The sequence below is a fragment of the Trichomycterus rosablanca genome, chromosome 5, assembly GCF_030014385.1.
Source record: "Trichomycterus rosablanca isolate fTriRos1 chromosome 5, fTriRos1.hap1, whole genome shotgun sequence".
NCBI classification, from domain to species: Eukaryota; Metazoa; Chordata; class Actinopteri; order Siluriformes; family Trichomycteridae; genus Trichomycterus; species Trichomycterus rosablanca.
In genome coordinates this window covers 3,063,085-3,089,541 of record NC_085992.1, presented here as the reverse complement: position 1 = coordinate 3,089,541, position 26,457 = coordinate 3,063,085, and the positions used below count along the sequence as shown (strand labels likewise).

General features: G+C 39.2%; 1 protein-coding gene across 1 annotated transcript in view; it reads left to right on the top strand.

Moving 5' to 3' along the window:
• The window catches only part of wdr17 (WD repeat domain 17), a 58,366-nt gene extending 34,809 nt beyond the window's left edge, over window positions 1–23,557 (top strand). The window contains exons 17-29 of the mRNA XM_062995518.1: window positions 9,138–9,293; window positions 10,975–11,039; window positions 11,344–11,476; window positions 13,644–13,735; window positions 14,910–15,009; window positions 15,234–15,373; window positions 16,075–16,186; window positions 17,201–17,342; window positions 18,279–18,381; window positions 18,973–19,074; window positions 19,541–19,639; window positions 20,192–20,375; window positions 21,450–23,557. Of these exons, the coding sequence (XP_062851588.1) occupies window positions 9,138–9,293; window positions 10,975–11,039; window positions 11,344–11,476; window positions 13,644–13,735; window positions 14,910–15,009; window positions 15,234–15,373; window positions 16,075–16,186; window positions 17,201–17,342; window positions 18,279–18,381; window positions 18,973–19,074; window positions 19,541–19,639; window positions 20,192–20,375; window positions 21,450–21,569 (1,548 nt within the window). The 3' untranslated portion in view covers window positions 21,570–23,557. The remainder of the gene's footprint in view (window positions 1–9,137; window positions 9,294–10,974; window positions 11,040–11,343; window positions 11,477–13,643; window positions 13,736–14,909; window positions 15,010–15,233; window positions 15,374–16,074; window positions 16,187–17,200; window positions 17,343–18,278; window positions 18,382–18,972; window positions 19,075–19,540; window positions 19,640–20,191; window positions 20,376–21,449) is intronic.
• The last annotated feature ends 2,900 nt before the right edge of the window (window positions 23,558–26,457 follow it).

Here is a 26,457-nt window from a genome sequence, read left to right as displayed (position 1 = left end):
AGTGTCTAAGTAAGTATAAATTAAATAAATATAGCTCATTAAATCTTTATGGTATGATTATTTACATTTTCAATATTTGGCAGACGTTTTTCATCCAAAGCGACTTACAATACTGTGACAGTATGCAGTCTAAACAGTTGAGGGACCTCGCTCAAGGGTCCAACAGTGACAACTTGGTGGAACTTGAACCAGCAACCTTTTGGTTACTAGTCCAGTACCTTCACCACTAGGCTACAACTGCCCAGAAAAGGTTGATACTAACAGGTCGATAACAGCTAATATAATCTTATTATAAACAACACAGAGGAACGTTTCACACCCGTTTAATTAAAAAATCTACTTGCTTTGACCGAGAATCATAAATAAAGTCAAAATGCACATTTATTTCCAATTAGGTATTTTTTTATTCTATTAAATTTATGCAACAAAAAATTCCATAGTTTCCAGATTTATGTTCTTACGTTTAACAGATTAACACAGAATGAATGTCATTTTATTGTAAAATGAACATTTATTGTGTTAATGTAGAGAATTTAACTTAATGTTAATGTAATCGCCTTCTTGTAGCTACCTGAAATAGCTTTGAAACAACTATATTTGCTTTAATATTAAATAATGGACCAGTGTGCACCTCCCTAAAGCACTTTTAACCCTGTTCTGTTCCTCATCAAGTTCCAGTCACTGACCCGACTCATCCTGACCCTCTTGTTTAGGACTCGAGGAGGACAGGCATGAAGTCTTGTTTCTTCTGCCCTTAAATGACGACTTTTTGTAAATCTACTAGAATAAGATGCTTGTGCAATATGCAATGCAAGTGTAAATGTTTACAGTCAAGCAAGCTTTACATCACTACAGGATCAAAATCTGATTCATGAAGTTCTTGGGTTACAGTTTACCAGCCGGCAGCTAGAATTAGTTCATTTATTCATTTTCTGTTTTACAACTGCTTTATCCTGGTCAGGGTCATGGTGGGTGCAGTTCACTGGGCAGTTCTATGACAGGGCAAACACACACACACACACACACCTAGGGCAGTTTAGTATCTCCAATTCAGCTGACTGCACGTCTTTGGACTGTGGGAGGAAACCCAGACAGACACATGGAGAACATGCAAACTCCACACATAGCAGACCCAGATTGCTTCACCTGGGAATCGAACCCAGGAACTTCTTGCTGTGAGGCGACAGTGCTACCCACCATGCTCCCCGCTAGGATTAATAATTTGTGAGTGATTGGTTTCTCCTTTTGCATATAAAAAAAAGCAGTCGAAGAAGCAGTTTTCCTATAGAACATTGAAAATGAGATCATTTCTGTTAACGTACAGTCTTCAGTAGCCGACTTCAGTTAGAAAGTCATTTAATTTTAGACGCTGGATCCTCATCAGGAGGCCCCTGGAGATGCAGTAGGTGGCATCTGAGTTGTAGTCTTTCTGCCCCCTGTGCTCAGTCACATAAACTTTATCAAACCAATCATCATCAACGCTGACTATGATGCGATCTCGGTTGCTTTTGTTGTGGTGGCCGGTGAAATCTTCCCAGATGTAGTGGGGCAGATTCTTTGACCCGGGTTTTAACAGATTTCCCAGCTCGTAGTAGGGGTATTCTACATCAGGCAGGAGCTTCACACCATCTTTTCTGTATCGGTTTTCAAATGGGTGGAACCCATAATCTTCATCTTCTGGATCGTACCGCCAGCGCATGTTGTTGTTGTCATCGAAATAAAGACATTTGTTAGCAAACCAGAACAGCAGCTTCAGTCCGTGTCTTGGACTGGGTTTACCGAATCCAGAGTCCTTCAGCTGGGACATTTCATTTAGGGTCGGAGGTCGGGCCATGGTAAATCTTTCTCAGAGTCTATAAGTTAAAAAAAACACGCTTGTTAAAAGAAACAATGGTGATTTTTTTCTATAAATTTTCTACACGTACAATTAACGACAACTTGTCCAGTGATTTTAGCTCCTAGTTTAAGAAATCACAATGCGGTTGGGTACCTATCAGGAGTGATTTGTGGTTGTGTGAATGTTCCACTTTTGAATCATTAGATCATTTGCATTGACAACCAAGTGTGAGATGTTTGCTGTGGATAAACTGGAGCAATTTGTGAAAGTGAACAGATTGCCCAGTTGAAACCCTTGGTTGTGTATTATAAAATAGTTTGATATTGAATGTGATATCAAAAAATATTTACATTTACACTTTCGGCATTTAGCCGACACTTTTATCCAAAGCGACTTACAGTACAGTGACAGTATACTGTCTAAGCAATTGTGGATTAGGGGGCCTTGCTCGAGGGCCCAACAGTGGCAACCTGGCAATGGCGGGGCTTGAACCAGTGACCTTCTGATTACTAGTCCAGTACCTTAACCACTAGGCTACAACTTACATTTACATTTTTGGCACTTAGTAGACGCTTTTAGCCAAAGTGACTTACTGTATACAGTCTAAGCTCAAGGGCCCAACAGTGGCAACCTGCCACTGCCACTATCAGTATAACATAAATATTATACTGATGTAAACATTTTAAATAAACATAATCCGCTCAATGGCTTTGTGGATGCCAGGTGGATGCCCCCCTCAATGTTTAATTCCTGGCTACGGCCTTGCTTAATACTATAAGCAACTAGTTTTCTGGGTTCATGGTTCTTTATACAGCTGGTAGTTCCGACCACTGCAATCCGATTTGAAAAATCACCATGCCTGTATCACTCTACTGACCCCTGGTTTCTGAGGGGTATAGCCTGATTGTCGTTCTGCATGTAGTTCACTGCATGTAGTTCAGTGATGAAGAACGTGACATTAGGTGGTCAGTTTTGAACCTGTCGTTGCTCTCAGACCAACATTTAGGCAACCTGACACGGACAATGTATTGATCAACACAAGGTCAATGTTCTGAGTTCTGTTTTTATATGAGCACTCATATTACAGCACCTACAACTTTTATTCTCTTTAACTGGGGAGGAGCTTAAGCGTACAAAAGCATGACTAAACTTATTCTGTATTTAATAGGACATTTGTGGTTCAGGAAACCTTTTTTATTTATATTAATATTAAGGAAATAACCTGGCCCGTAAGGCCGGTGACACACATAGCAACATGTAAAATGTTGTGGACCAACGTTTCTAGTTGTGCCTGAAATATTTTTGACAGTGCAACCCAGGCTAGGAAGTCAGGGGTCAGTAAGAGACAGATTTCTGTATAATATTCACTATACTTGCCCCCCAGTGTGCTCGGTTGCTTCGTATGAGGCGGCTGATGCCGTACAGCCTCGCCACTGAATTCTGTTTTGTTTAAAATCACTATTAAATTATTTTAATGTGGTTTTATGTGTAGAAATGTGTCTAACTTTTTTAAAATGGCAAAATATAGATGAATACGTTAATGTATGTTAAAACACAATTAGGTTCAGTCCAAATCCTAATACAACTGTAATAAACAGAGGAGATGAGCTTTATAGGACTGAAGCACCTACAAACTAAATAAAAAAGAAACCACAACTGGGAGTGTATGATGATTTAGAATAGAAGAAATGATCTCTTTGTTTGTCTTTAGCTTAACTAAATAAATATTTGAGCTAGTTTCTGGTTTCAGGTTTAAGCTAGTGGACGCTGACCAGTAGATCCTGATGTTGGAAAATATTAAACGCAAAACCAAAATGTCCCGTCACGACTGTATATAGACCATCATGTTAATTTAAAGATGATTTTTTTTGTCATTACTCAGTAATAACAGATAAAAACATCACAGCATGGTAAAGAAGCTTCAGGAGTTTAAAACTATAACATTTAGCTTTTAGAAGTATTAAATTATTATCATTTATTTTCTGTAGTAAATAATTTACCTTCAGTCTCGGTTCTGCAGCTCCTTCTGTCGAACAGCAAAGTGTTTACTGATCAGGAAACAGAAACTCATCTGCCTAAATATTTAAGTGGGCGCGTCTGATCTACAGTTAGTCATGGAAAGTGTGGACCTGCAGGTTTTGCAATCAGTTTCTGACAGTTTAATAAAAAGTACCCGACACTCCTACTTGTTTTGAATGTTTTGTTTACACTGAACAAAACAAGGTAAATTAAGGATTCATGATCATCACTGTACACACGTACTGTACACTGTATGGCCAAAAGTATGTGGACACCTGACCATAAGCTTGTTGGACGTCCCATTACAACAATTTAGAAATAATAAATAGAGTTACTATGACTGTTACTGTGACTTTTTTAAAGAACTGACACTTTTGAGGAGGCTTCTCACAATACTTTGACCTGTATCTATGGGGGTTTGTGTTCATTCAGTTACAGTTTTTCTCAATTGCTTTGGTGCATTTCTCTGATCAGAATTAAAATTCTCATATGTTTTTCGACATGCATCAATTGCTTCCATACAATTCTCTGCTGTTTTATAACATTATCATTTGCTTATGTCATGTCAGTCAAAATGAACTATACTTATGAATGCTGAATAATCATTCCCTATGAAACTAATAGTCCTCATGTCATTGCTTGAATCAATACATACAAAAAGGTTGAACTAGTTGTCAAAATCAGTATGTTGTATGTTCTAATTCAGTTCCAATATGTACTGTAATATTGTTTACAGTTGTGCACAGCTCTACCCAAAGGGTGTTTCTTATGTTTGTTGTAAATAAGTTTGTACTTTGCTTTAGCACAATGCTGTGAACAAATTAGAATTGCAAAGAGCATATGCAGTAAAAATGTGAAACTTACTTACTCATTTACCTCACTAAATACAGTAATGTGTAACTTAACTGTAGATTTCAAATGGTTGTGCTAATAGTGTATAGTGCTGTCTTGAGCATTTTCAGGTAGTGTCAACATGATCTGACCTTTTTTGCATTGGAAAACACATAATGAAAACATGACAAAGCCATTTGACTATCTTGTTCATAAACAATGGTGTCAGGACTTTTTATTTTGATGACACTGACACTTTCATTGACATGAATACTTGCTTTTGAGGAATGAACTATCCATTTTGAGCAAGTGACACGCTTTTGCAGGTTATCAATTTGTACTAATTGTTTTGAGAAATGCACTTACTGACTGAGATAAACTGTAATATTAGTATAGCTGGGCACTGATGTCGGTTTGACCTCAGTTGAAGTTCCGGTTCATTCCAAAATGAATGTATTAATTTATTTTTAATTACGTTAATTTCTACAAAAGACTACCGGGATTTTAGATGATGGATGGATGGACGGACGGACGGACGGACGGACGGACGGACAGACAGACAGACAAAACAAAACAAAAGCAAACTGAGTTTAGCTGCTATAAATACCTCACAGACGGAAATCATGATTATACTGCTAGTAAAACCAGTTTCTGTTTTTGGTTAATGAGTTTATTTACCTTCAGATTCGATTCTGCAGCTTCCGATGCAGCCTCCACCCACCAGCTGCTGGTTAGTCAGGAAACAGAAACTGATCTGTTCCAAGACTAAAGGAGGAGTGTCTGGTCTGAGGTCATTAAAGGGGAACAAACACAAATATGTGGAGCAGAAGTTCTGTTTAGTTTCTTCTCCGGGATTTTTGTTTCGTCAAGACTGACAAAAAAAAACCATTACATGTTCAGCATTTAGCAGACGCTTTTATCCAAAGTGACTTACAGTACTGTTACAGTTTATATCGTCTAAGCAATTGAGGGTTGAGGGCCTTGCTCAAGGGCCCAACAGTGGCAACGTGGCAGTGGTGGGGCTTGAACCAGTGACCTTTCTATTACTAGTCCAGTACCTTAACCACTAGACTACGACTGCCCTGCTGTTGTAGCAAGGCATTACATGGCTAGAAGTACGTGGACACCTTTACTTGTTCAACCACATCCATAGTTACAGGTGTATCAAATTAAATTAACTGTGCTACTGTACACAAAGCACGATTCAACCAGGTTCCAAACCCTCAAACATCAGAACCCTGATCACTGAGCCGCTACTGCCTGTTTTAAAAGGACCCACAAAGTCGTGTTTTACCACCGCTTTCTCCCGGTCATGGTCATGGTGGGTCTGGTTCCCTAGAATCACTGATCACGATGCAGTACCACACCCCAGACAGGACGCCAACCCATCACTGGGCACTGATTAGTTATTTGTACTTCGATAATAAAATGAATTCAATTACTGTCTGTTTTACCACCGCTTTATCTTGTTGTTGCGGTGGGTACAATTCACTGGGGCAAAGGGCAGCTAACACTCCAGACAGGTCGCCAGTCCATTACAGGGAAAACTCACACTCACACACGCACACACACCTAGAGGGACTTTTTAGTATCTCGAATTACCCTCACTTGCATGTATTTGGACTGTGGGAGGAAACCGGAGCACCCGGAGGAAACCCACAGAGACATCCAGACAGAAAGGACCCGGACTTGCTCCACTTGGGAATCGAATCCAGGACCTTCTTGCTGTGAGGTGACAGTGCTACCCACCAAGCCACCCTCATTAAATCATTTCCCTACCATAATAGGATCATATTCATTATGTGTTGAGTTTAAACATTGTTTAATTAATCTCAGTAAAACAAAACAAGCGTGCTTGGGTGGCAGGGCGGTTTATTATGCTAACCAACTACCGCTAAGGTCCAGGGTTTGAATCCCAAGCAGGATTAATCAGGCAGTGGTAGCTCAGTGTTCAGGGTTCTATATATTTAAGGGTTTGAAAGTACATTTAACCATTTCAACTCGTCCTGATTGTAATATATCTGATCTGTATTCATTCTTTTGCTGTCTGTTTTATCATCATGTCATCCTATTAAGGGTCACGGTGGGTACAATTCTTTACACAGAAAGAACCCAGAAGCCTCCACCTGGGAATCAAACCCAGGACCTTTTTGCTGTGAGGTGCCTCCCACGGAGCCATCGTCCCTTATTAAGTTGTTCTCTTACCATAATAGGATCATATTCAATACATGTTGAGTTTAAACATTGGTTTGTTTTAGTTACAACCTGTTTACTCAAGGGTGCTCGGGTAACCCTAACCAGTCACTGCTAAGGTCCAGGGTTCAAATTCCAGTGGGACTAATTGTTCAGGTAAAGCTCAGTGTTCAGGTTTCTGAACCATTTAATCTAAGCATTAGCATCATCATCTCATCAAGCAGCTGTTATATTTCATATCTTTATTGCAGCTAGGATTGTCTGTTTTACCACTACTTGAGCCTGGTCCAGTACCAACTGCCACATATATAATCATTAATTACAGACAGAAAAAAACATCACAACTTATTGAAGAAGCTTCATGAGTTTAAAAAACTATAACATTTAGCTTTTAGAAGTATACAAACATTAAATAGATTTTATTCCAGTTTTTATATTGTTTTCTTTAATGTAGTAAATAATTTACCTTGTCTTTGGTAACAAACCGTAAATTAAACAGTGGCCACATTTCATGTCAATCTTGTTGACCTGTTTGAATGAGAAGCGCTGTACCAGCGTGCACCGTGCAATCGACGTATTGGGCACCTCTGTACTAAAGCAAGAAAATATGCTCAAGAAGCAACTAATATATTTTGCATGAGCAATAAATCCTAGTATCAGGCCTATTTTAACCAGATCTACTGGTTCCACATGGTTCCACGTTACAAGAAGATCTGAAATGGTCTGTGTGTGAAAAGCGTATCAGTAGTTGCAGGAAGATGTAAGATGATGAAGCCGGTTCATGTTCTTGTCCTGCGTTTAATACCCAGCCTCCCAGAGAAAATCCTCCAGCGTTAAAGTCTGGATGATCATCAGGAGGCCCTTGCTGATGCGGTAGGTGGCATTTAGATTGTAGTTTGACTGACCCTTGTGCTTAGTCACGTAAACTCTATCGAAGCACCCGCACTCGTCATCGAGGCTGACTATGATGCGGTCACGGTTGCTGCTGTTGTGGTAGCCAGTGTAATCCTCCGTGATGTACTGCGGCAGGTAACAGGCGCCCGGTCTGCTCAGGTTGCCCAGCTCGTAGTACCGGAGATGCACGTAAGGCAGGAGCCGAACACCATTATTGTTAGGTCTGTTCATGAACGGGTGAAACCCAAAATATCTTTGCACTGGATTGTAGTTCCAGCACATATTATTGTAGGAATCAAAATAGAGGCATTCGTTAGCGAACCAGTACAGCAGCCTGAGTCCGTGCCTCGGTTCGGGACGACCGAATCCTGAAGCCTCCAGGTGAGACATTTCATTTAGGGTTTGCAGTTTGTGCATAGTGGTCCCTTATGAGGGTCTGTAAGTAAAAAATAAATAAATAAATACGTTGCACAAGAAAGGTCTCAGTTTTCATGAGTCGCCAAAAGTGTGAGATGTTAGAATTTTGTAAAAAAAAATACCTGACACTCATTTAAATTATTTGTCTTTTAAGTGTTCTCTTTCAACATAATACAAAAACTAAAAAGAAATATTTGTGCAGGATAATGATCCATTTCATAAAATAAAATAAAAAGCTAGTAAACACATATTTTTCGATCCTAATGTTGATAAACAATCACAAGAATCAAAAATGTACTCAAATAAATTATGTTAATTTGATTGTAATTCAATTATTTTTATGGAAACAAACATATCATAACGTGTTTAAAAAGCTACAGGTATTTTTGATCTGTACACTTAAGCTGCTTTACAATCATTGCAGACTTCATGATTGTTTTGTTAATAAAAGCAATACTAAAGTTTATACCGGTTTATGTATTCGGTGAATGACTTTATTTACCTTCAGGTTGTGTCTTCCAAACACCAACTGCTGGTGATTCAGTAAACAGAAACGGATCGAAAGGAGGAGTGTCCAGTCTGAGGTTATTAAAGGGGAACAAACATAATGTGAACCAGAAGTTCTGTTTAGTTCCCGCTCCGATATTTTGTCTGACTGTGGAAAAAAATTTGTATTTTTCCAATCAGGAGTCCAGTTACAAAAATTAGTTCATATTCTTCTGTCTGTAAATGCTGTGAGGGTAAAAATAAATATAAATAAAGAAAAAAGAAAAAAAAAACCTACCCAGAATGATTAAAAGAACAATACGTGACCAGATGTACGAGGACACCTTTTCTTGTTCAACCACACCTATGGTTAACAGGTGTATAAAGTTAATTAGCCAATAAATTTGTGGTTTAATAATGTTAAAACAAACATTATTAATGCGTTCATTTTTAACTCTAGTCAGAAGCCCAGGAGCTGACCATCGTGAAGATGTCGAAGTTCGGAGGAGGGATTGGAGCCCCCAGTAAGGAGGAGAGGCTGAAGTCAGCAGCAGAAATCCACCTGAGATTAGGACAGATCCAGAGATACTGTGAACTCATGGTGGAGCTCGGAGAGGTAATTTATTCCACCTAAACACTGGACAGTTATTGGTTCCTAAATGGTTCTTTGGGAAACGAGAAATGTTTTTCTCTCTTTGAGTAATTTTTTTTTACTATGTGTAAAGTTCTTTACACTGACATTTTACTCTAAAATACTGTAAATGAACCCAGGGCTGGAATGTGCCAGTCAGATGTCTTGGACAACCTGTGTAGAATCCCAAAAACAGATTAAAACCTGTTTTCCTTCAGCCATGCCACCTGACACATGATCACATGACAATTTCAACACAACACCAGTATCAAATTATAGCACACGTACCAGTATAAAAAGTAGCCTGCAAATAAGTTACTCGCCCTAGTAAGTAATCATATCACCTCCGTCTGGGCGTAATTGAACCTTGGATTGGTTTGTCAGGTGACACACTGTCGTCGATCTCAATGTTATATTCTTAATGCTACTGGAAGATCTTCTGTATCCAGGGGCAGCGGTTACTGGGATCAGGGCTCTCAGATATTTAAAGTACATTTAACCCTTTCAACTACACCTGATTTTAAGATCTTTTATCTGAAATTAAAAAATAAGTGTTTTAAACATGCAGAAAATGAAAGAGCAACCTTTGCATGATAGGAATATATAATGAAATAGCTAAAAGCTACAGATTTTAAGCTTTAAAATGTGACCTCAGGACTTTATGCGACCTCCAGTTTCAGTGGGACTTTTTCAGTGTGGGACTTTTGTTTTTAACCACAAATAGAAATAGAACAAGTGTTTTTCTAATAGGGTGCTTCGGTGGTCCAGTGGGTTAGAACGAATCCTATTGGTGGTATCGGCAGGTCAGGTGTCTTCTAGGCATGATTGGCTATGTATGATTGGAGGATGGAATGAAGCATTGTGAGGGATTGTGCCCACCGTTTTATGGTAGAACCGGACCTGCCGTGACCCTGACCATGATAAAGCAGTTGATGAAATGGAAAAAAAAAAGCATTTTAAATAAACAGTTTTCACCGTTCCTTTGTAAGAGTCAGTTAGTTGTAAAACCATTACATTTTTATTTTTATCCATCTGTTTATTTATTTATTTATTTATTCATTTATTAGGATTTTAACGTCATGTTTTACACTTTGGTTACATTCATGACAGAACAGGTAGTTACTCATCACACAAGATTCATCAGTCCAAGTTTTAATATCAAACACAGTCGTGGACAATTTAGTATCTCCAGTTCACCTCACTTGCACGTCTTTGTACTGTGGGAGGAAACCGGAGCTCCCAGAGGAAACCCACACAGACAAAAACTCCACACAAAAAGGACCCGGACTGCTCCACCTGGGAATCGAACCCAGAACCTTCTTGCTGTGAGGCGACAGTGCGACCCACCGAGCCACCTTGCCGCCCTGAACTGGAGGTTTTAAACCATGAATTGGTTCCCATCAGAGCTGAGGTGTTTTCTTTTGAAATGATACATGACACGTTTTATTATCTAAATTTGTGTTTGGATCTTTTTGGTCCATCTTAGTTCTTCTGTTCTTGCACCAGGGGATCAGAAAGAAGTCCCACACACACACACACACACACACTGTCTATTCTTAGCAGATCTGAACTATAATCTAGCACAAGAAGTTGTGTGTCACTGGTATCCAGACTAGAGTAACCAGCGGCAGAACAACAGTTTGTCAGCTCTGTTTTTATTGTATAGTGGGAGAAAGCGCTGTCTGTGGCTCCTGGAGTTTCCATGAAGTACTGGAAGAAGTTAATGCAAAGGTAAGACTGACAGAATTAAATCTTTACAGTTTTTTCTTATTTCCACCTGACCGGAGCACCCGGAGGAAACCCACACAGACACGGGGAGAACATGCAAACTCCGCACAGAAAGGACCCAGGCCGCCCCACCTGGGGATCGAACCCATGACCTTCTTGCTGTGAGGCGACAGTGCTACCCACTTAGACACCGTGCCACCCTGTGTCCATATAGTGCATGTTTATAAATAATAATGACAATAATTATTTTTTACGTTCTTTCAATAACTGATGTTTCACTGAGTGTCATGAGCGTTCTGTTGTGCAGGAGAGCAGATCAGCTGATACAGGAGGGCAACGACGACGTGATTCCATACTGCATCGCTACGGGGGACGTGAAGAAGCTGGTACATTTCTTCACATCCAGAGGGCAACTAAAGGAGGCACTGCTGGTGGCACAGGTGGGTGTGGCGACTCAGGGTGATGGGATAGATTGTATTTAATATGCTTGGTGAACATGCCATTATAATGAATACCTTAGTTACACTATATGGCCAAATAGATATATATACAGTGCCTTGCAAAAGTATTCGGCCCCCTTGAACTTTTCAACCTTTTGCCACATTTCAGACTTCAAACATAACGATATGAAATTGTAATTTTTTGTGAAGAATCAACAACAAGTGGGACACAATCGTGAAGTGGAACGAAATTTATTGGATATTTTAAACTTTTTTTAGAAATAAAAAACTGAAAAGTGGGGCGTGCAATATTATTCGGCCCCCTTGCGTTAATACTTTGTAGCGCCACCTTTTGCTGCGATTACAGCTGCAAGTCGCTTGGGGTATGTCTCTATCAGTTTTGCACATCGAGAGACAGAAATGTTTGCCCATTCTTCCTTGCAAAACAGCTCGAGCTCAGTGAGGTTGGATGGAGAGCGTTTGTGAACAGCAGTTTTCAGCTCTTTCCACAGATTCTCGATGGGATTCAGGTCTAGACTTTGACTTGGCGATTCTAACACCTGGATACGTTTATTTGTGAACCATTCCATTGTAGATTTTGCTTTATGTTTTGGTTCATTGTCTTGTTGGAAGATAAATCTCCGTCCCAGTCTCAGGTCTTTTGCAGACTGCAACAGGTTTTCTTCCAGAATGGTCCTGTATTTGGCTCCATCCATCTTCCCATCAATTTTAACCATCTTCCCTGTCCCTGCTGAAGAAAAGCAGGCCCAAACCATGATGCTGCCACCACCATGTTTGACAGTGGGGATGGTGTGTTCAGGGTGATGAGCTGTGTTGCTTTTACGCCAAACATAACGTTTTGCTTTGTGGCCAAAAAGTTCGATTTTGCTTTCATCTGACCAGAGCACCTTCTTCCACATGTTTGGTGTGTCTCCCAGGTGACTTTTTATGGATATCTTTGAGAAATGGCTTTCTTCTTGCCACTCTTCCATAAAGGCCAGATTTGTGCAGTGTACGACTGATTGTGTCCTATGGACAGAGTCTCCCACCTCAGCTGTAGATCTCTGCAGTTCATTCAGAGTGATCATGGGCCTCTTGGCTGCATCTCTGATCAGTCTTCTCCTTGTTTGAGCTGAAAGTTTAGAGGGACGGCCGGGTCTTGGTAGATTTGCAGTGGTCTGATACTCCTTCCATTTCAATATGATCGCTTGCACAGTGCTCCTTGAGATGTTTAAAGCTTGGGAAATCTTTTTGTATCCAAATCCGGCTTTAAACTTCTCCACAACAGTATCTCGGACCTGCCTGGTGTGTTCCTTGGTCTTCATGATGCTCTCTGCGCTTTAAACAGAACTCTGAGACTATCACAGAGCAGGTGCATTTATACGGAGACTTGATTACACACAGGTGGATTCTATTTATCACCATCAGTCATTTAGGTCAACATTGGATCATTCAGAGATCCTCACTGAACTTCTGGAGTGAGTTTGCTGCACTGAAAGTAAAGGGGCCGAATAATATTGCACGCCACACTTTTTAGTTTTTTATTTCTAAAAAAAGTTTAAAATGTCCAATAAATTTCGTTCCACTTCACGATTGTGTCCCACTTGTTGTTGATTCTTCACAAAAAATTACAATTTCATATAGTTATGTTTGAAGCCTGAAATGTGGCAAAAGGTTGAAAAGTTAAAGGGGGCCGAATACTTTTTCAAGGCACTGTATATATAGACACCCTCATTACTTTATATATTGTATATCTAATATATAAAATAAATAACAGCCCTCAACGTTTTTGCAACAGTTTGGCCATTTATTGATGTTTACAGACATGGTTTGTCAAGTTTGGTTTGGATGAACTCTAATGGCCTGCACAGACCCCTGACCTGAACCCAATTGAACACCTTTGGGATGAATTGGAACATAGACTGCAAGCCAGACAATTGAAACTCCAAAAAGAAAAGCCTTCCTAAAAAAGTCAGGGTTGTTTTAGATGAGAGGGAAGAAGGGAAGAGGGACTCAGTATTAATGCATTTGGTTTGAGGATGTTTGACAAGCATCTTGGTCAGAAACTTGATTCTGTCAGACCCTGAATCACAGACTTGTTTAATTTGTAAAACATCAAAGTAAACGTGTGTGTGTGTGTGTGTGTGTGTGTGTGTGTTCTGCTCAGGGAGCGTGTGAGGGAAACATTCACGCACCTTCAGTTTCCTCCATCAGTCAGTCAGCGGCTACAGACAACGACAACATCGAGGCCTACGCTGGGCAAGTACACACACACACTAAAACACACACACACACACAAACGCACATCTAACTCACATATAAACATGCATCTAACACACATCCTAACACACACACACTCTCTCACACACACAAACACACATCTAACTCACATCCTAACAGACACACACACAGGGCACTCACTGATCAAGTACACAAACACATAAACACAGCCTAACACACACACACATAAACACACCTAAGACACACCCTAACACACACATTGAATGCCAAGTTCACACTACACGACTTTCCAAGTGGTCAGGTCACTGTACAGTTCACACTACACGACTGGATCTCTTGTAATCGGGAATCTTTCAAGTCGGTGTGGCTTTCACACTACACGAGGTTTGTGCGCTGATGTGCAGCGTAAAATCAGGGAGAAAAAATAAATGAATCTGAGTGGATTTGGATTGTTCTATAGTGTGTTGGAGGTTAATAAATATTTTTTGCAATGCAGCGTGGGTGTTTTGTAGAGAACGATCAGGTCAGAAATACTGTAAAACTTGTGTGTGTGCCGATGTATTCATATAAAAACAACATTATATTACGCCCCTGTCCCACCTTTTTACACTCATCCCCTGCGTTTCCCCTCACTCCGTATCTTGCATTCTCATTGGCTGTTCGACATAGCACTCATTGCCAGTCGGGCAACTCAGATCCAGATATTCGACAAGCTAGAGTTCTCTCTTCAGTCACCGAGCGCTCTGCGAGCCGCTCGGATCGAGTTGTTGAGTAGTTCACACATAGCGGTTGAGAGCCGAGTTTCGATCGCCGAGCCGGCAAATCTAGCGCCGACCAGTCGCCGAGCGAAAATCAGGGCAAAAATCGTGTAGCGTGAACTAGGCATAACGCAAACCCACATACACACAAACACACCTAACACACTCCCCAACACACACACACCCTAACACACTCTTAAATACACAGACACACACACACACTTAATAAATTAGATTTATTGTACATTGCTGGCTGATTATTGTTAGAAAACTGCACTTGCTTTTTGATAGCGGCTGAACTTTTATCTGTGCAGATATTAATATATATTTTTGTTTGAATGACAGATTTGATAATCAATCTGATTAATTCTTCATGTAAACAAGTTACATTGTGAACTAACAGCAGTGTGTGTGTTTTTGTTCTGTCGGTGCAGGTTGTTACGTGGGGTGTGTAAGGATTTAGCTGAGTGGTATTTTCAGGATGGTTGTGCCGTGCTGGCAGCCTGCTGTCATCTAGCTGTGGAAAATATAGAGGTTACACATATGCTCACTATAATATAATATGATTATAATATAATATCATTATTCCTCATTATTGTATGTATGTGTGTAAATATGTCTGTGGGTTTGTGTGTATGTGTGTATATGTGTGTTTGTTGTTGTTGTTGTTGTGTATATATGTGTGTTTTGTGTGTGTGTGTGTATGTGTTTAAACGTGTCGTATGTGTGTGTGTGTGTGTGTGTGTACGTGTGTGCAGTTAGCGATGGCCAGCCTGATCAGAGGGAACGAGCTGGAGCTGGCGGTGTGTGTTGGAACCGTTCTGGGAGAATCAGCAGAAAAGGCCACACACTACGTCCTGGAGCTGCTCGCCAGGAAGTACATGACCAGCACGACGTGGTGAGAGTGTCGTCCGATTCGTTATTATCAGCGCATTATTATCACGATTATCACCATCAGTTCTACACTCATCCAGTCATCTTCCAGCCTGAAGGACTGGTCTAGCAACTCAGAATGACTGCGTCCTGCATAACTGCATCCTTTCCAATCTTTTCCTCTGTAAACTCACAGCAGTATCACGCCAGCCCACTACCTCAGAGATCCGGGTTCAAATCATAGCAATTCTAATGTCAGCCGGGCGTCTACACAGACCTGATTGGCCGTGTCTAAAAGGGATCCGAAGCCCTGTGATGAAGTGTTTCCATGTAGCAGCAGTCCCAATGACCACCAATGAAATGAAACGTTGTTCAGAGACATTGTTTTGTGTTTTATTTATTGGTGTTGTATCTCATCTCAGTTTTGTCATCTCTATGTGTCTCTAGCTTCCCATGTGTTGGAAACAGGTATCAGAATGGTTTTAATTTTTGGTTTTGTTTTACTTCCAAGCACATGAGCATTGTTTTATCTTAGCAAATTAATAGGCATAAGTCTAAAATGCTAGTCCACCACAGTGATTCCTTAAACCCTGGTTATTAAGCCCAATCATTAATGATGCTTTAGTTATTTACACAAATTACACTTATTATTACCTAAATTATGCCTTTAAATATAACAGCACAACCAAAACTTGTTTTATCTCTCTATATTTATTGTGTTGGCAGGGATTTGGCAGTCAGGCTCCTCCAGATGATCCCCGATAACGAAACGCTCTTAGCCAAACTTTGCGCTTTTTACCCAGGAAGCTCAGCCGAGAGGAACGACCTGCACGAAAAGGTAAACCAGAACCGGCCAGCACTAGCTCAGAGGTTAAAGTACTGAACTAGTAATCGGAATGTTGCTGGTTTTAGCCTCACTCTTGCCAGCTTGCCAATGTTGGGCCCTTGAACAAGGCCCTTAATCCTTGATAGCGTGGATTGTATTCTGTCACAATTGGGACAGCTTTTATATGAAAGTGTTCTTTAATTCTATAAATATCAAAAAGTGTAAATGGTATTATTATTATTATTATTGTTATTATTATTATTGTTATTATTATTGTAGTAGTAGTAATTTATTTTAATTTCATTTTTATTTTTTGTATTATTAATTTATTATTAATTCATTTTTATAATTGTTATATTTTTTATGTTTTGATTTATTATTATTAATAATACAAATCGTTATTATTCTTATTATTGTTATTAGATTTTTATTATTTAATTTATTTTTTTTTAATTTAATTTTGCATTAGTTTTTATCATTGTTATTGTTGTTATTGTTATTATTATTATTATTATTGCTTATGTTTTTATTATTATTATTATTACTATTATTATTGTTATTATTATTAATTATTATTATTATTATTGTAGTAGTTGTTGTTATTTATTTAATTTCATTTTTATTTGTTTCTTTTTATTATTAATTTATTATTAATTAATTTGTATAATTGTTATTATGATTTTTTATATTTTGATTTATTGTTGTTATTATTAATAATAAAAATCATTATTATTCTTATTATTGTTATTTTATTTTTATTATTTTATTTTTTTGCATTTTTTAAAATTTGTATTAGTTTTTATAATTTGTTATTGTTGTTACTGTTATTATTATAATCATTATTTTTAGTTTATTATTATTGTTGTTGTTGTCATTTTAATGCAAACCCCAGGCGCGTCTTTATATACAGGCCTGCTCGAGTTGAATTAAAGCTTAATTCTTTCCAGCTGAGGTTTTATTATTTTATTTCTTTAGTGATAAATGTTTGGATGCTGGATGTGAACGTTGATGTTGGATCTTGTTTAGTGTGGATTACCGAGTTTGGAGGAGTGTAAGGAGCTGGCGGAGGAGGAGTACAGTCAGGGCCGAATCTTGCAGGCTGTGAAGTATCACTTACTCAGTCCAGAACCTGAGAGAGCTCTTCCCATCGGCATCGCCTTCATTAAAGGTACATCCATTACGTGTGTGGGTATGTTGGACGTCTGCTTTTCAGACGGTGTTTTTATAGTTTACATTTGTAAAGTTAAGTTTGTATGTTATTGTTGGTTTCTGTTTAATATTTAATATTAAGGTTTAATAATATGTGGTTTAAATTTTTTCTCTACCTCATTGATTTGTGATATGGTAATATTTATATCATAAAAGTTTTTATGAGTAAAAATTTTGCCTGCATCTCTGTAAGGTGCACTTTCTGACCTCAGGTGGCTTAGATCAGCTTAGATCAGCTTATAGCAAGGATGCAATCACAATATATATGGGTCATGTTGTTAATATTGGGGGACAGGTTAATATTGAGGGGACAGGTTTTTAATATTGAGGGGACAGGTTTTTAATATTGAGGGGACAGGTTGTTAATGTGGCAGGAATGTTTTAGTCCCTCCACCCCCCAATTCTGGTAAATACAAAATTCCCCAGATTTTATCCTCATTAGTTATATCAGTGAAGCCACAATTCAAAAGTTCATGTTGTGGGGACAAATAATTGCTTGTTTTATTTCATCTGTGTATTTATTTTTAGATTTTAATGGTGTTACTTTTGGTTTAATTAATTTTGTTTTTATTTTTTTAGCCTTTGAATGATGATAAATCTTGTTTAAAAAGACAAGAAGCTCTAATTGTATTTATATTTCTGCTAATATTGTTTATATTATTATTTATATTTTCAGTCATTACTCCTGAAAAAATTAAAGCACCCCATACAATAAATAAATGTACTGATATTATATGTTATTTTTTTCCTATAAATCCAAGTCCAAAATGTCACATAATATACAGCTGTGTTTAATATCATATCAGCGTTTTTGTGTTTTGCGTTTTTGCGATCAGTGTTTATTTAAATATTCTTTCATAAATTATGTTGTCGTTTTTTTCTGTTTACCTTACAGAGCAGTTGAGCAGTCCAGACTGGACCGTGGACTCAATTTATCCCATCCTGGATCTGCTGAGCTACATCAGGACCGACCGACTCGTTCTCACCAAGTGTGGCGAGTAAGTAATAAACAAAACCATCGAAGTTTAAAGGTTCATTACTGACCTGAACATTGACCTCAGCTAGGAGCATGAAAAGGAGAAATCTAAACAGACTCTGTCCACATTACAGCTTCTAGTAAATGCTGAGACATTTTTGCACATACACACAGTGGGGTTTTATCCACTAGGGGTGCCAGAGTGCCATCTCACCAGTTGGTTACAGTATTTGGGAATAAATACTGTAACTAGGGCGTAGCGTGGTCTATGCTGTCCCCAGCGTGTGTGGGAAAAATTCAGGTAGCCATGCGCTCACCCCACATGGACATTGGCGACACCTCCCAGTGAAAAGCATGACCACTATAAGATCAGAAGAAACAAGAGATTAAAAGAACAGGGGGAAATTCTCAAGACACCAGTGTGTGATAACTCACGTTTTCAGGGAAAAAACATTAAAAGCAAGTGGGATAAAATAATCTCATAATAACCACACTAATGTCGTCTGGAAGAGCTGTAAGATACCGATGCATCTCTGTTCTTTGATTAGCATTTTTATTTAGCACTTGTAATAGTGTTTACCATCATGTGTGTGTGTGTGTGTGTGTGTGACAGGGAGCGTAATGAGCTGCTCATTTTGTGCGGGTACGTCGGCGCTCTCTTGGCTATAGGACGGCAGTATTCCAGCATCGTCCCGGCGCTCTATGAATACACCAGGTAAGAGAGCGAGTTATTTTTAGTCAGGGTCCCGCTGCCACTTTGACCATGACCGGACTAACAGTTAGAGAAAACAAGCACCTATACATAACAAGATTCATCTAGTGAGAGTGAACGTACAGTGTACCTGATTTTGTACGTACACTATATGTATAAATAAAACATAGTGACCTCTGTGTGATGTTTTCAGCTAGAACAACAGCCGCTCTTCTGAGAAGGCTTCTCACAAGACTTTGAAGTATGTCTGTGGGGATTTGTGCCCATTCTGTCAAAAAATTTTTTTATAGCTGGGCACTTATGTTGATGTTCAAGTTCATTCAGGGCTCTGAAACCCGACTCTGTTGCTGTTAAGCTGGAAGCACATAATTTCCTTACATATTATTGATTTATTTCACCTGTTAGAAACTGTTGTGGTTGAAACACGTGAATTCAGTGAGTTTTCAGTTATTTTTGATGATTCTTACAGTCAGTTGTTGAAGAGGAGGGAGGTGGATCTACCTCTGCAGATAGAACAGCTCTCAGTGGAGCTGGACGCCTGGAGAACCTGCACACACTCGCTCAACAGGTCAGTAACTGGTCTCAGAACCTAGTCTTTCAGGACGAGAACAGGCCTACTAGGGCGGGGCCGGACATCATTTGAATTTATACAAATTGCAGAAGCGGCTGTGATTGAGTATTAAATTGTATATTTAATTCTACAGTAAAATAGAAGGCCTTTATTTGTCATGTATACTGATACACGAGTACAGTACAATGTCATTCTTTTTCTGCATATGCTTGTTTGGAAGCATGGGTCAGAGTGCAGGATCAGCCATGGAGCCGAGAGGGTTAAGGGCCTTGCTCGAGGGCCCAACAGTAACTGCATGGCAGAGCCGGGATTCAAACTCTCAATCTTTTAATTGATAGCCCAAAGCTCTACCCACTAGGCTAGCGACCAGTGGTGTAGTTAAACACTATAAGGCACCATTTTTTCTAAACCCGCCCCTGTTTAACACTGCGGGTTTAACACTGGCTGAAACCTATAAATGAAACGTCCCAATACTTTTGACCATGTAGAGTATATCAGTATGCCTCAGTGAGTGTCATACGAATCTAAAAGTGTGTTTGTTACCCTCAGTGGAGCAGAAGAGACGCCGTACACCCCCCCAACAGAGGCACAGAGGACCGAGTACGCCCGTCTACTGAGCCGCATGAGGGAGGAGCCACTGAGGGGCCTACAGGGGCCCGATTATGTCACAGGTTCCAGCCTGCCGAGCCATTCAGACGTCCAGGTCTCCTGCTTCACTGGCCTCAGGATACAGGCAAGTTTTACATGGATACTCGTGTGGGTGTGACTGGTACAACTAATTGTCAAAGCCGTTTACGTAATTTAGTTTTAGTTACTTTAACATTTTTGTTACTTTTTTTGGCCTAATACAAATTTTATATTTTGCACTGGTTTTATTCACTTGTTTTTGTTGTTGATTTTGGGTTTTTTTCTTTGTGTTTTTTTGTTGTTGATTTTGTTTTTATTGTTGTTTTTTGTTATTGTTTTTATTGGTGTTTTTGTTTAGTTTTTTTTGTTGGCATTTGTTGTTTTTGTTATTGTTTTTGTTGTTTTTATTGTTGCTTTTGTTTATGTCGATTTTTGTTGTTGTTTATGTTGTTATAGTTTTTTGTTGTTGATGTTGATTTTTGTTTTTTTGTTGTTTTTGTTTTTTTGTTGTTTTTTATTGTTGTTTTCGTTGTTTATTTTCTTGTTTTTTTGTTGTTTATGTTGATATTTGTTGTTTATGTTGTTTTGTTATAGTTTTTTGTTGTTGATGTTGATTTTTTATTTTTATTTTTTTGGTGTTTTGTTGTTGACTTGTTGTTGTTGTTTTTTATTGTTGTTTTTGTTGATTTTGTAGTTTTTTGTTGTTGATGTTGATTTTTTTTTTTTTTTTGGGTGTTTTGTTGTTTTATTGTTGTTTTTGTTTATTGATTTTGTTGTTTTTTTGTTATGTTGATTTTTGTTGTTTATGTTGTTTTGTTTTAATTTTTTGTTTGTTTTTGTTTTTTGTTGGAAAAGACGTGTCACGTGGCTTTGGAATTTTGTTTTTTCATAAGTTTTTCTAAAAATACGACAATTTACTGGGTCAAAAATAAACGCACATCTGATATTTTTTACTTTTAATAGTCATTAACACTGATTAGAGCAGAACTGGAATAATAAATAAAAGTTTATTTGTTAGTTTTTTTTGAATGGTTGAGGTTGAAACTTTTTGAAAGGCCTTCCCCAAACCGTTGACACATTGCTAGCAATTGATGTGGCTAAAATACCTGAATGTATTAGTTAATCTTTTTTGGCTGTACTCTGTGACCTAATCTGCTCTTGCATTTGCTGTGAACAACAGGGTCCCGTGTTTTTTCTGGAAGACGGCAAGTCGTCCATCTCCCTCAACGATGCCTTGATGTGGGCCAAGGTGAACCCGTTCTCTCCACTGGGGACGGGTATACGTCTCAATCCCTTCTGATTCTGATCACCAGAACGTACACCGAGGTGTGGACGGTCTCACTCCAGTCAGAAACGAGGACGTCTGCTGGTCAGAGACGCTGTACATCTGTATTATCTGCAAAAGTAAATGGACATCAGCGGAGAAACTATCACCAACCTTCACTGAGGATTTATTGAGTTCCTGCTGTTTGAAGGTGCTTTTGTTTATTAGCACATGAAGAAGAAATGAGCAGTATTGTTTTATCAGCATCAGTGCAGATGGAACCGGGACCAGGAAATCTCAGAGCTGGTTTTAAAGTGACTGTTTAGTCATTTAGTAGGATTGTATTAAATGTAGATCATACAGAAAAATCTGAAGATTGTTTAGCATCTGTGCTCAATATACATTTCATTATTATTATTATTATTATTATCATAAATGAGGTTATCTTGTTTAGAATGAATTTTATGAGGTAAAGTTATTTTTAAAAAAAAAACATAAAGCTTCCCCCTAAATTAAAAAGTGTGGTTTGGGTCAAATCATTTATCTTAGTGGAGCATTACATCACTATCCTGATTTGAATAAAACTGCTCAAGTAAATGCTGATTTGCTTATAGTCCTTCAGTGATCATAGTGCGTGCCTTAAACCAGTGGTTCTCAACCAGGGGGCCGGGGTCACTAGGGGACCTCAGTGAGCCTAGAGGGGGGCCCCCATTGCATTTAATTTAAAAGAGTAAAAAAGAATCACACATAATGGGACAGGAAAATCAATAAACGATTAGCATATGGGAGATTTCTTGTTATGTCATATAGACCTATTGTAAAGTACATACACCGATTAGGCATAACATTATGACCACCTTTCTAATATTGTGTATTCTGACACCTTTTTATCAGAACCAGCATTAACCTCTTCAGCACTTGGCCGCCCATGACCCTGTCACCGGTTTACCACTGTTCCTTCCTTGGACCACTTTTGATAGATACTGACCACTCCAGACCGGGAACACCCCACAAGAGCTGCAGAATTAGAGACGCTCCGACCCAGTCGTCTAGACATCACAATGTGGCCCTCGTCAAACTCACTCAGATCCTCACGCTTGATCACGCTGCTTCTAACATCAACTTTGAGGATAAAATGTTGTTGTTCACTTGCTGTCTAATATATCCCCCCCACTAACAGGTGCCGTGATGAAGAGATAATCAGTGTTATTCACTTCACCTGTCAGTGCTCATAAGGTTATGTCTGGTCGGTGTATAGTGTACGTTGGGTCAATGGACGGTGGACAATGGACAGCAACTATGGTAGATTCCGGTTCAGTTGTTGATGCAGATCTTGCTAAAGTAGATCCTGGTAAGGAAGCTCCTACCATACGTTTCATAGAAGTGAACCCACTACGTAAAGATTCATACCTTAATCGTAAATTCATCCAATTTCCCATGAGCAAGAACACACTACCATTTGTCATCCTTGCTAAAAGTGTGAGAATAAGATAATAAACCATGTTAAGGGGGTCCCACAAATTTTTTGTTGAACACAGGGGGGTCTAAGAGTTAAAAAGGTTGAGAATCGCTGATGTCTGTATTAGCATGACGTGCTACATGAGGCCATGTGAACATCCAGCATTTGATTTCTGATTGTAGTTTCTTCAGACTCCACTGTGACCGTAGCTTGTTTACTTGCATGTTGTGTGAGGAGAGATTTATTCATTCAGAGATTCTGTACATTTCGTCGAATTGTAGAGACGATTTAAAACTAAATGCACTGTGAACTGTATTTATTGATTTATTGATTTGTGATTTTTTTTCCTCGGCTGAACAAGGTGTAGCTGGAATCCTAAAACCTTCAGACAGTACAGACAGAATACACAAACGTTATATATTCATTTATTTATTGTTTACAGCATTATAGTTGGGATGCTTTGAAGAAAACGCCTCTCAAACTGTGCAGTTAGGGGATCTGACAAAAAAATAAAGAGCCAGCAGTTGTGATCATGATTTACTTCTTATTAAAATAATCAAATCGAGCACAGTTGCTCAGATTCTCTTTTATTGCAGTTTTCATTGTTTGCATGCAGAACAGCTACACAACATGGCCAAAAATATACGGACAACCCTCCTTAATCAGCATTTTTCAGCCACAACAATTGCTAACAGAGTGTATTCAATCAAATTTATCAAGGAAATAATAGTTCATGGAAGGTCCTGTCCTGTTCCAGCTCTATAAAGACTTTCAAAAGAAACTCCAGTGTCCTACACAGAGCCACAGAACATCAACTGAGGCTTTCCTGAACGGGCACAAGTTCCCACAGACCTACTTATAAGTCTTTTGAGAAGCCTTCTTAGAAGAGCGGCTGTGAAATGGGACATCCGACAAGCTCTTGGTCAGGTGTCCAAATACTTTTGGCCAGCTTTGTGTGAACAGGCTGGGGAAGGACCGTTTCTGTTTTACACAGTTGTCTGATCTCCCTTTCAAAACAATGCAGTAGGTGGACTGACTGTAACACAGACTTGAGTAAACAGGTACACCGATCAGCCATAACATTAAAACCACCTCCTTGTTTCTACACTCACTGTCCATGTTATCAGCTCCACTTACCATATAGAAGCACTTTGTAGTTCTACAATTACTGACTGTAGTCCATCTGTTTCTCTACATAGCTTTTTAGCCTGCTTTCACCCCGTTCTTCAATGGTCAGGACCACCACAGAGCAGGTATTATTTGGGTGGTGGATCATTCTTAGCACTGCAGTGACACTGACATGGTGCTGGTGTGTTAGTGTGTGTTGTGTTGGTATGAGTGGATCAGACACAGCAGCACTGCTGGAGTTTTTAAATACCGTGTCCACTCACTGTCCACTCTATTAGACACTCCTACCTAGTTGGTCCACCTTGCAGATGTAAAGTCAGAGATGATCGCTCATCTATTGCTGCTGTTTGAGTCGGTCATCTTCTAGATCTTCATCAGTGGTCACAGGACGCTGCCCACGGGGCGCTGTTGGCTGGATATTTTTGGTGGTGGACTATTCTCAGTCCAGCAGTGACAGTGAGGTGTTTAAAAAACTCCAGCAGCGCTGCTGTGTCTGATCCACTCATACCAGCACAACACACACTAACAGACCAGCACCATGTCAGTGTCAATGCAGTGCTGAGAATCATCCACCACCTAAATAATACCTGCTCTGTGGGGGTCCTGACCATTGAAGAACAGGGTGAAAGGAGCTAACAAAGCATGCAGAGAAACAGATGGACTACAGTCAGTAATTGTAGAACTACAAAGTGCTTCTATGTGGTAGATGGAGCTGATAAAATGGACAGTGAGTGTAGAAACAAGGAGGTGGTTTTAATGTTATGGTTGATCGGTTGTGTGTGTGTCCTGTGTGATTAAGTCTGGGTGTTGCAAATGCAACATCTTGCATTGAGTTGCAAAGTCTTCAGGTGGTCCAAATTCACTCCGTAACAGCGATGTGGATGGAAGGAAGCCATGCAGGCACAGGTTGCTCAGAATGTAAATAAAAACCTCAAACTTCTGACTTTATTTACTTAATTTTTATTGCTGCATTTTAGTGAATCCTGTACAGCGAATATATTTTACACTCCGCAAGTTAAGCAAACCACATTTATTCACACACACACACAGAATAAACAGAGACGAGAGGATTATTTCACCTTTAAACTGCTGATATTCACATTTTATTTCCTACATGAACTGGGTAGATTCATCAGATTGTACTAAATGAGGAATTAGTGACCACTGAGCTGTTTTAGGTGGAGATCGCAGGACAGTAATGATACACGAGGTTGCCAGATATCCCATTGCAAAAACAACTGCTAACGCAGATTAAATTGGACTGGGCACTGATGTTTGTCAAGAAAGCTTCAGTTGATGTTCCGGTTCATTCCAGAGCTGTTCACTAGTGCTGATGTCAGGGCTCTGTGCAGGACACTGGAGTTACTTTAAGCACATTTTCATGCTAAAACAGGCATATAATGTAATAAATCATATCATTTCTTGATTAATTACACCTGTTAGCGATTGTTGTGGTACGTTTGTACAGTTCTGATAAAACGTGTGCATGTCAAAGCACCACCGAGTGCCACAAAAGCATCTTTCCCTGCGCTAGAACATATATGGACGACCATCCTTCAGCATTTTTCAGCCATAACAATATTTTAAGGATGCATCAACAGTTTAGGGAGGGTATGTTCCTGTTCCAGCATGACTGTGCCCCTGTATACAAAGTAAAGCTCTAAAAAGATGTGAAAAAAAACAGTAAATGTGGTAAATTAATGCTGTCACTGAACACCTCATTCTGCACATTGGCACGTCTTGTGAAATGGGTTCAACAGCCGACTCAATACGTCGATGGCACAGTACACGCTGGTGGATTGCGTCTCATTCAAACAGGTCAGCGTGACTGACATGAAATGTGGCCACTGTTTCTTTAATTTGCGGTTTGTTACCCCAGCTACGCCTCAGCCCGCCTAAAGTACTGCTAATCTAGAAAGTTTTCATTTAGCCAGTTCGCTGACGAAGACATTTTAACCCCACAATCTGACATTCATATGAAGCGCTACACTTCAAGCCACTTCAATTACTAATACAGAAAATTTCACTGGATCCTGTAAAAACTACATTTCTACAACTCTACAAAGGTGCTGTAACCATAAAAGAATTAGATAGCATCAATTCTGGAACTTCCACATATTTGACTGCCACATATTTGACAGCTTTTTCGGATCTACTTGTGTGAATCGACCTTTTCCCACATGAAAATGATGAAGTCTAAATATGGGTCCACACTGATGAACACTTGAAAAACTGCTTGAGAATCAGTATCAGCAGCTCCTGTACAGACCACATAAACCTGACTGATACTATTCAGAGCAAATCATCAGAATGAGGTCAGTGTGATTTTTCAGTCAC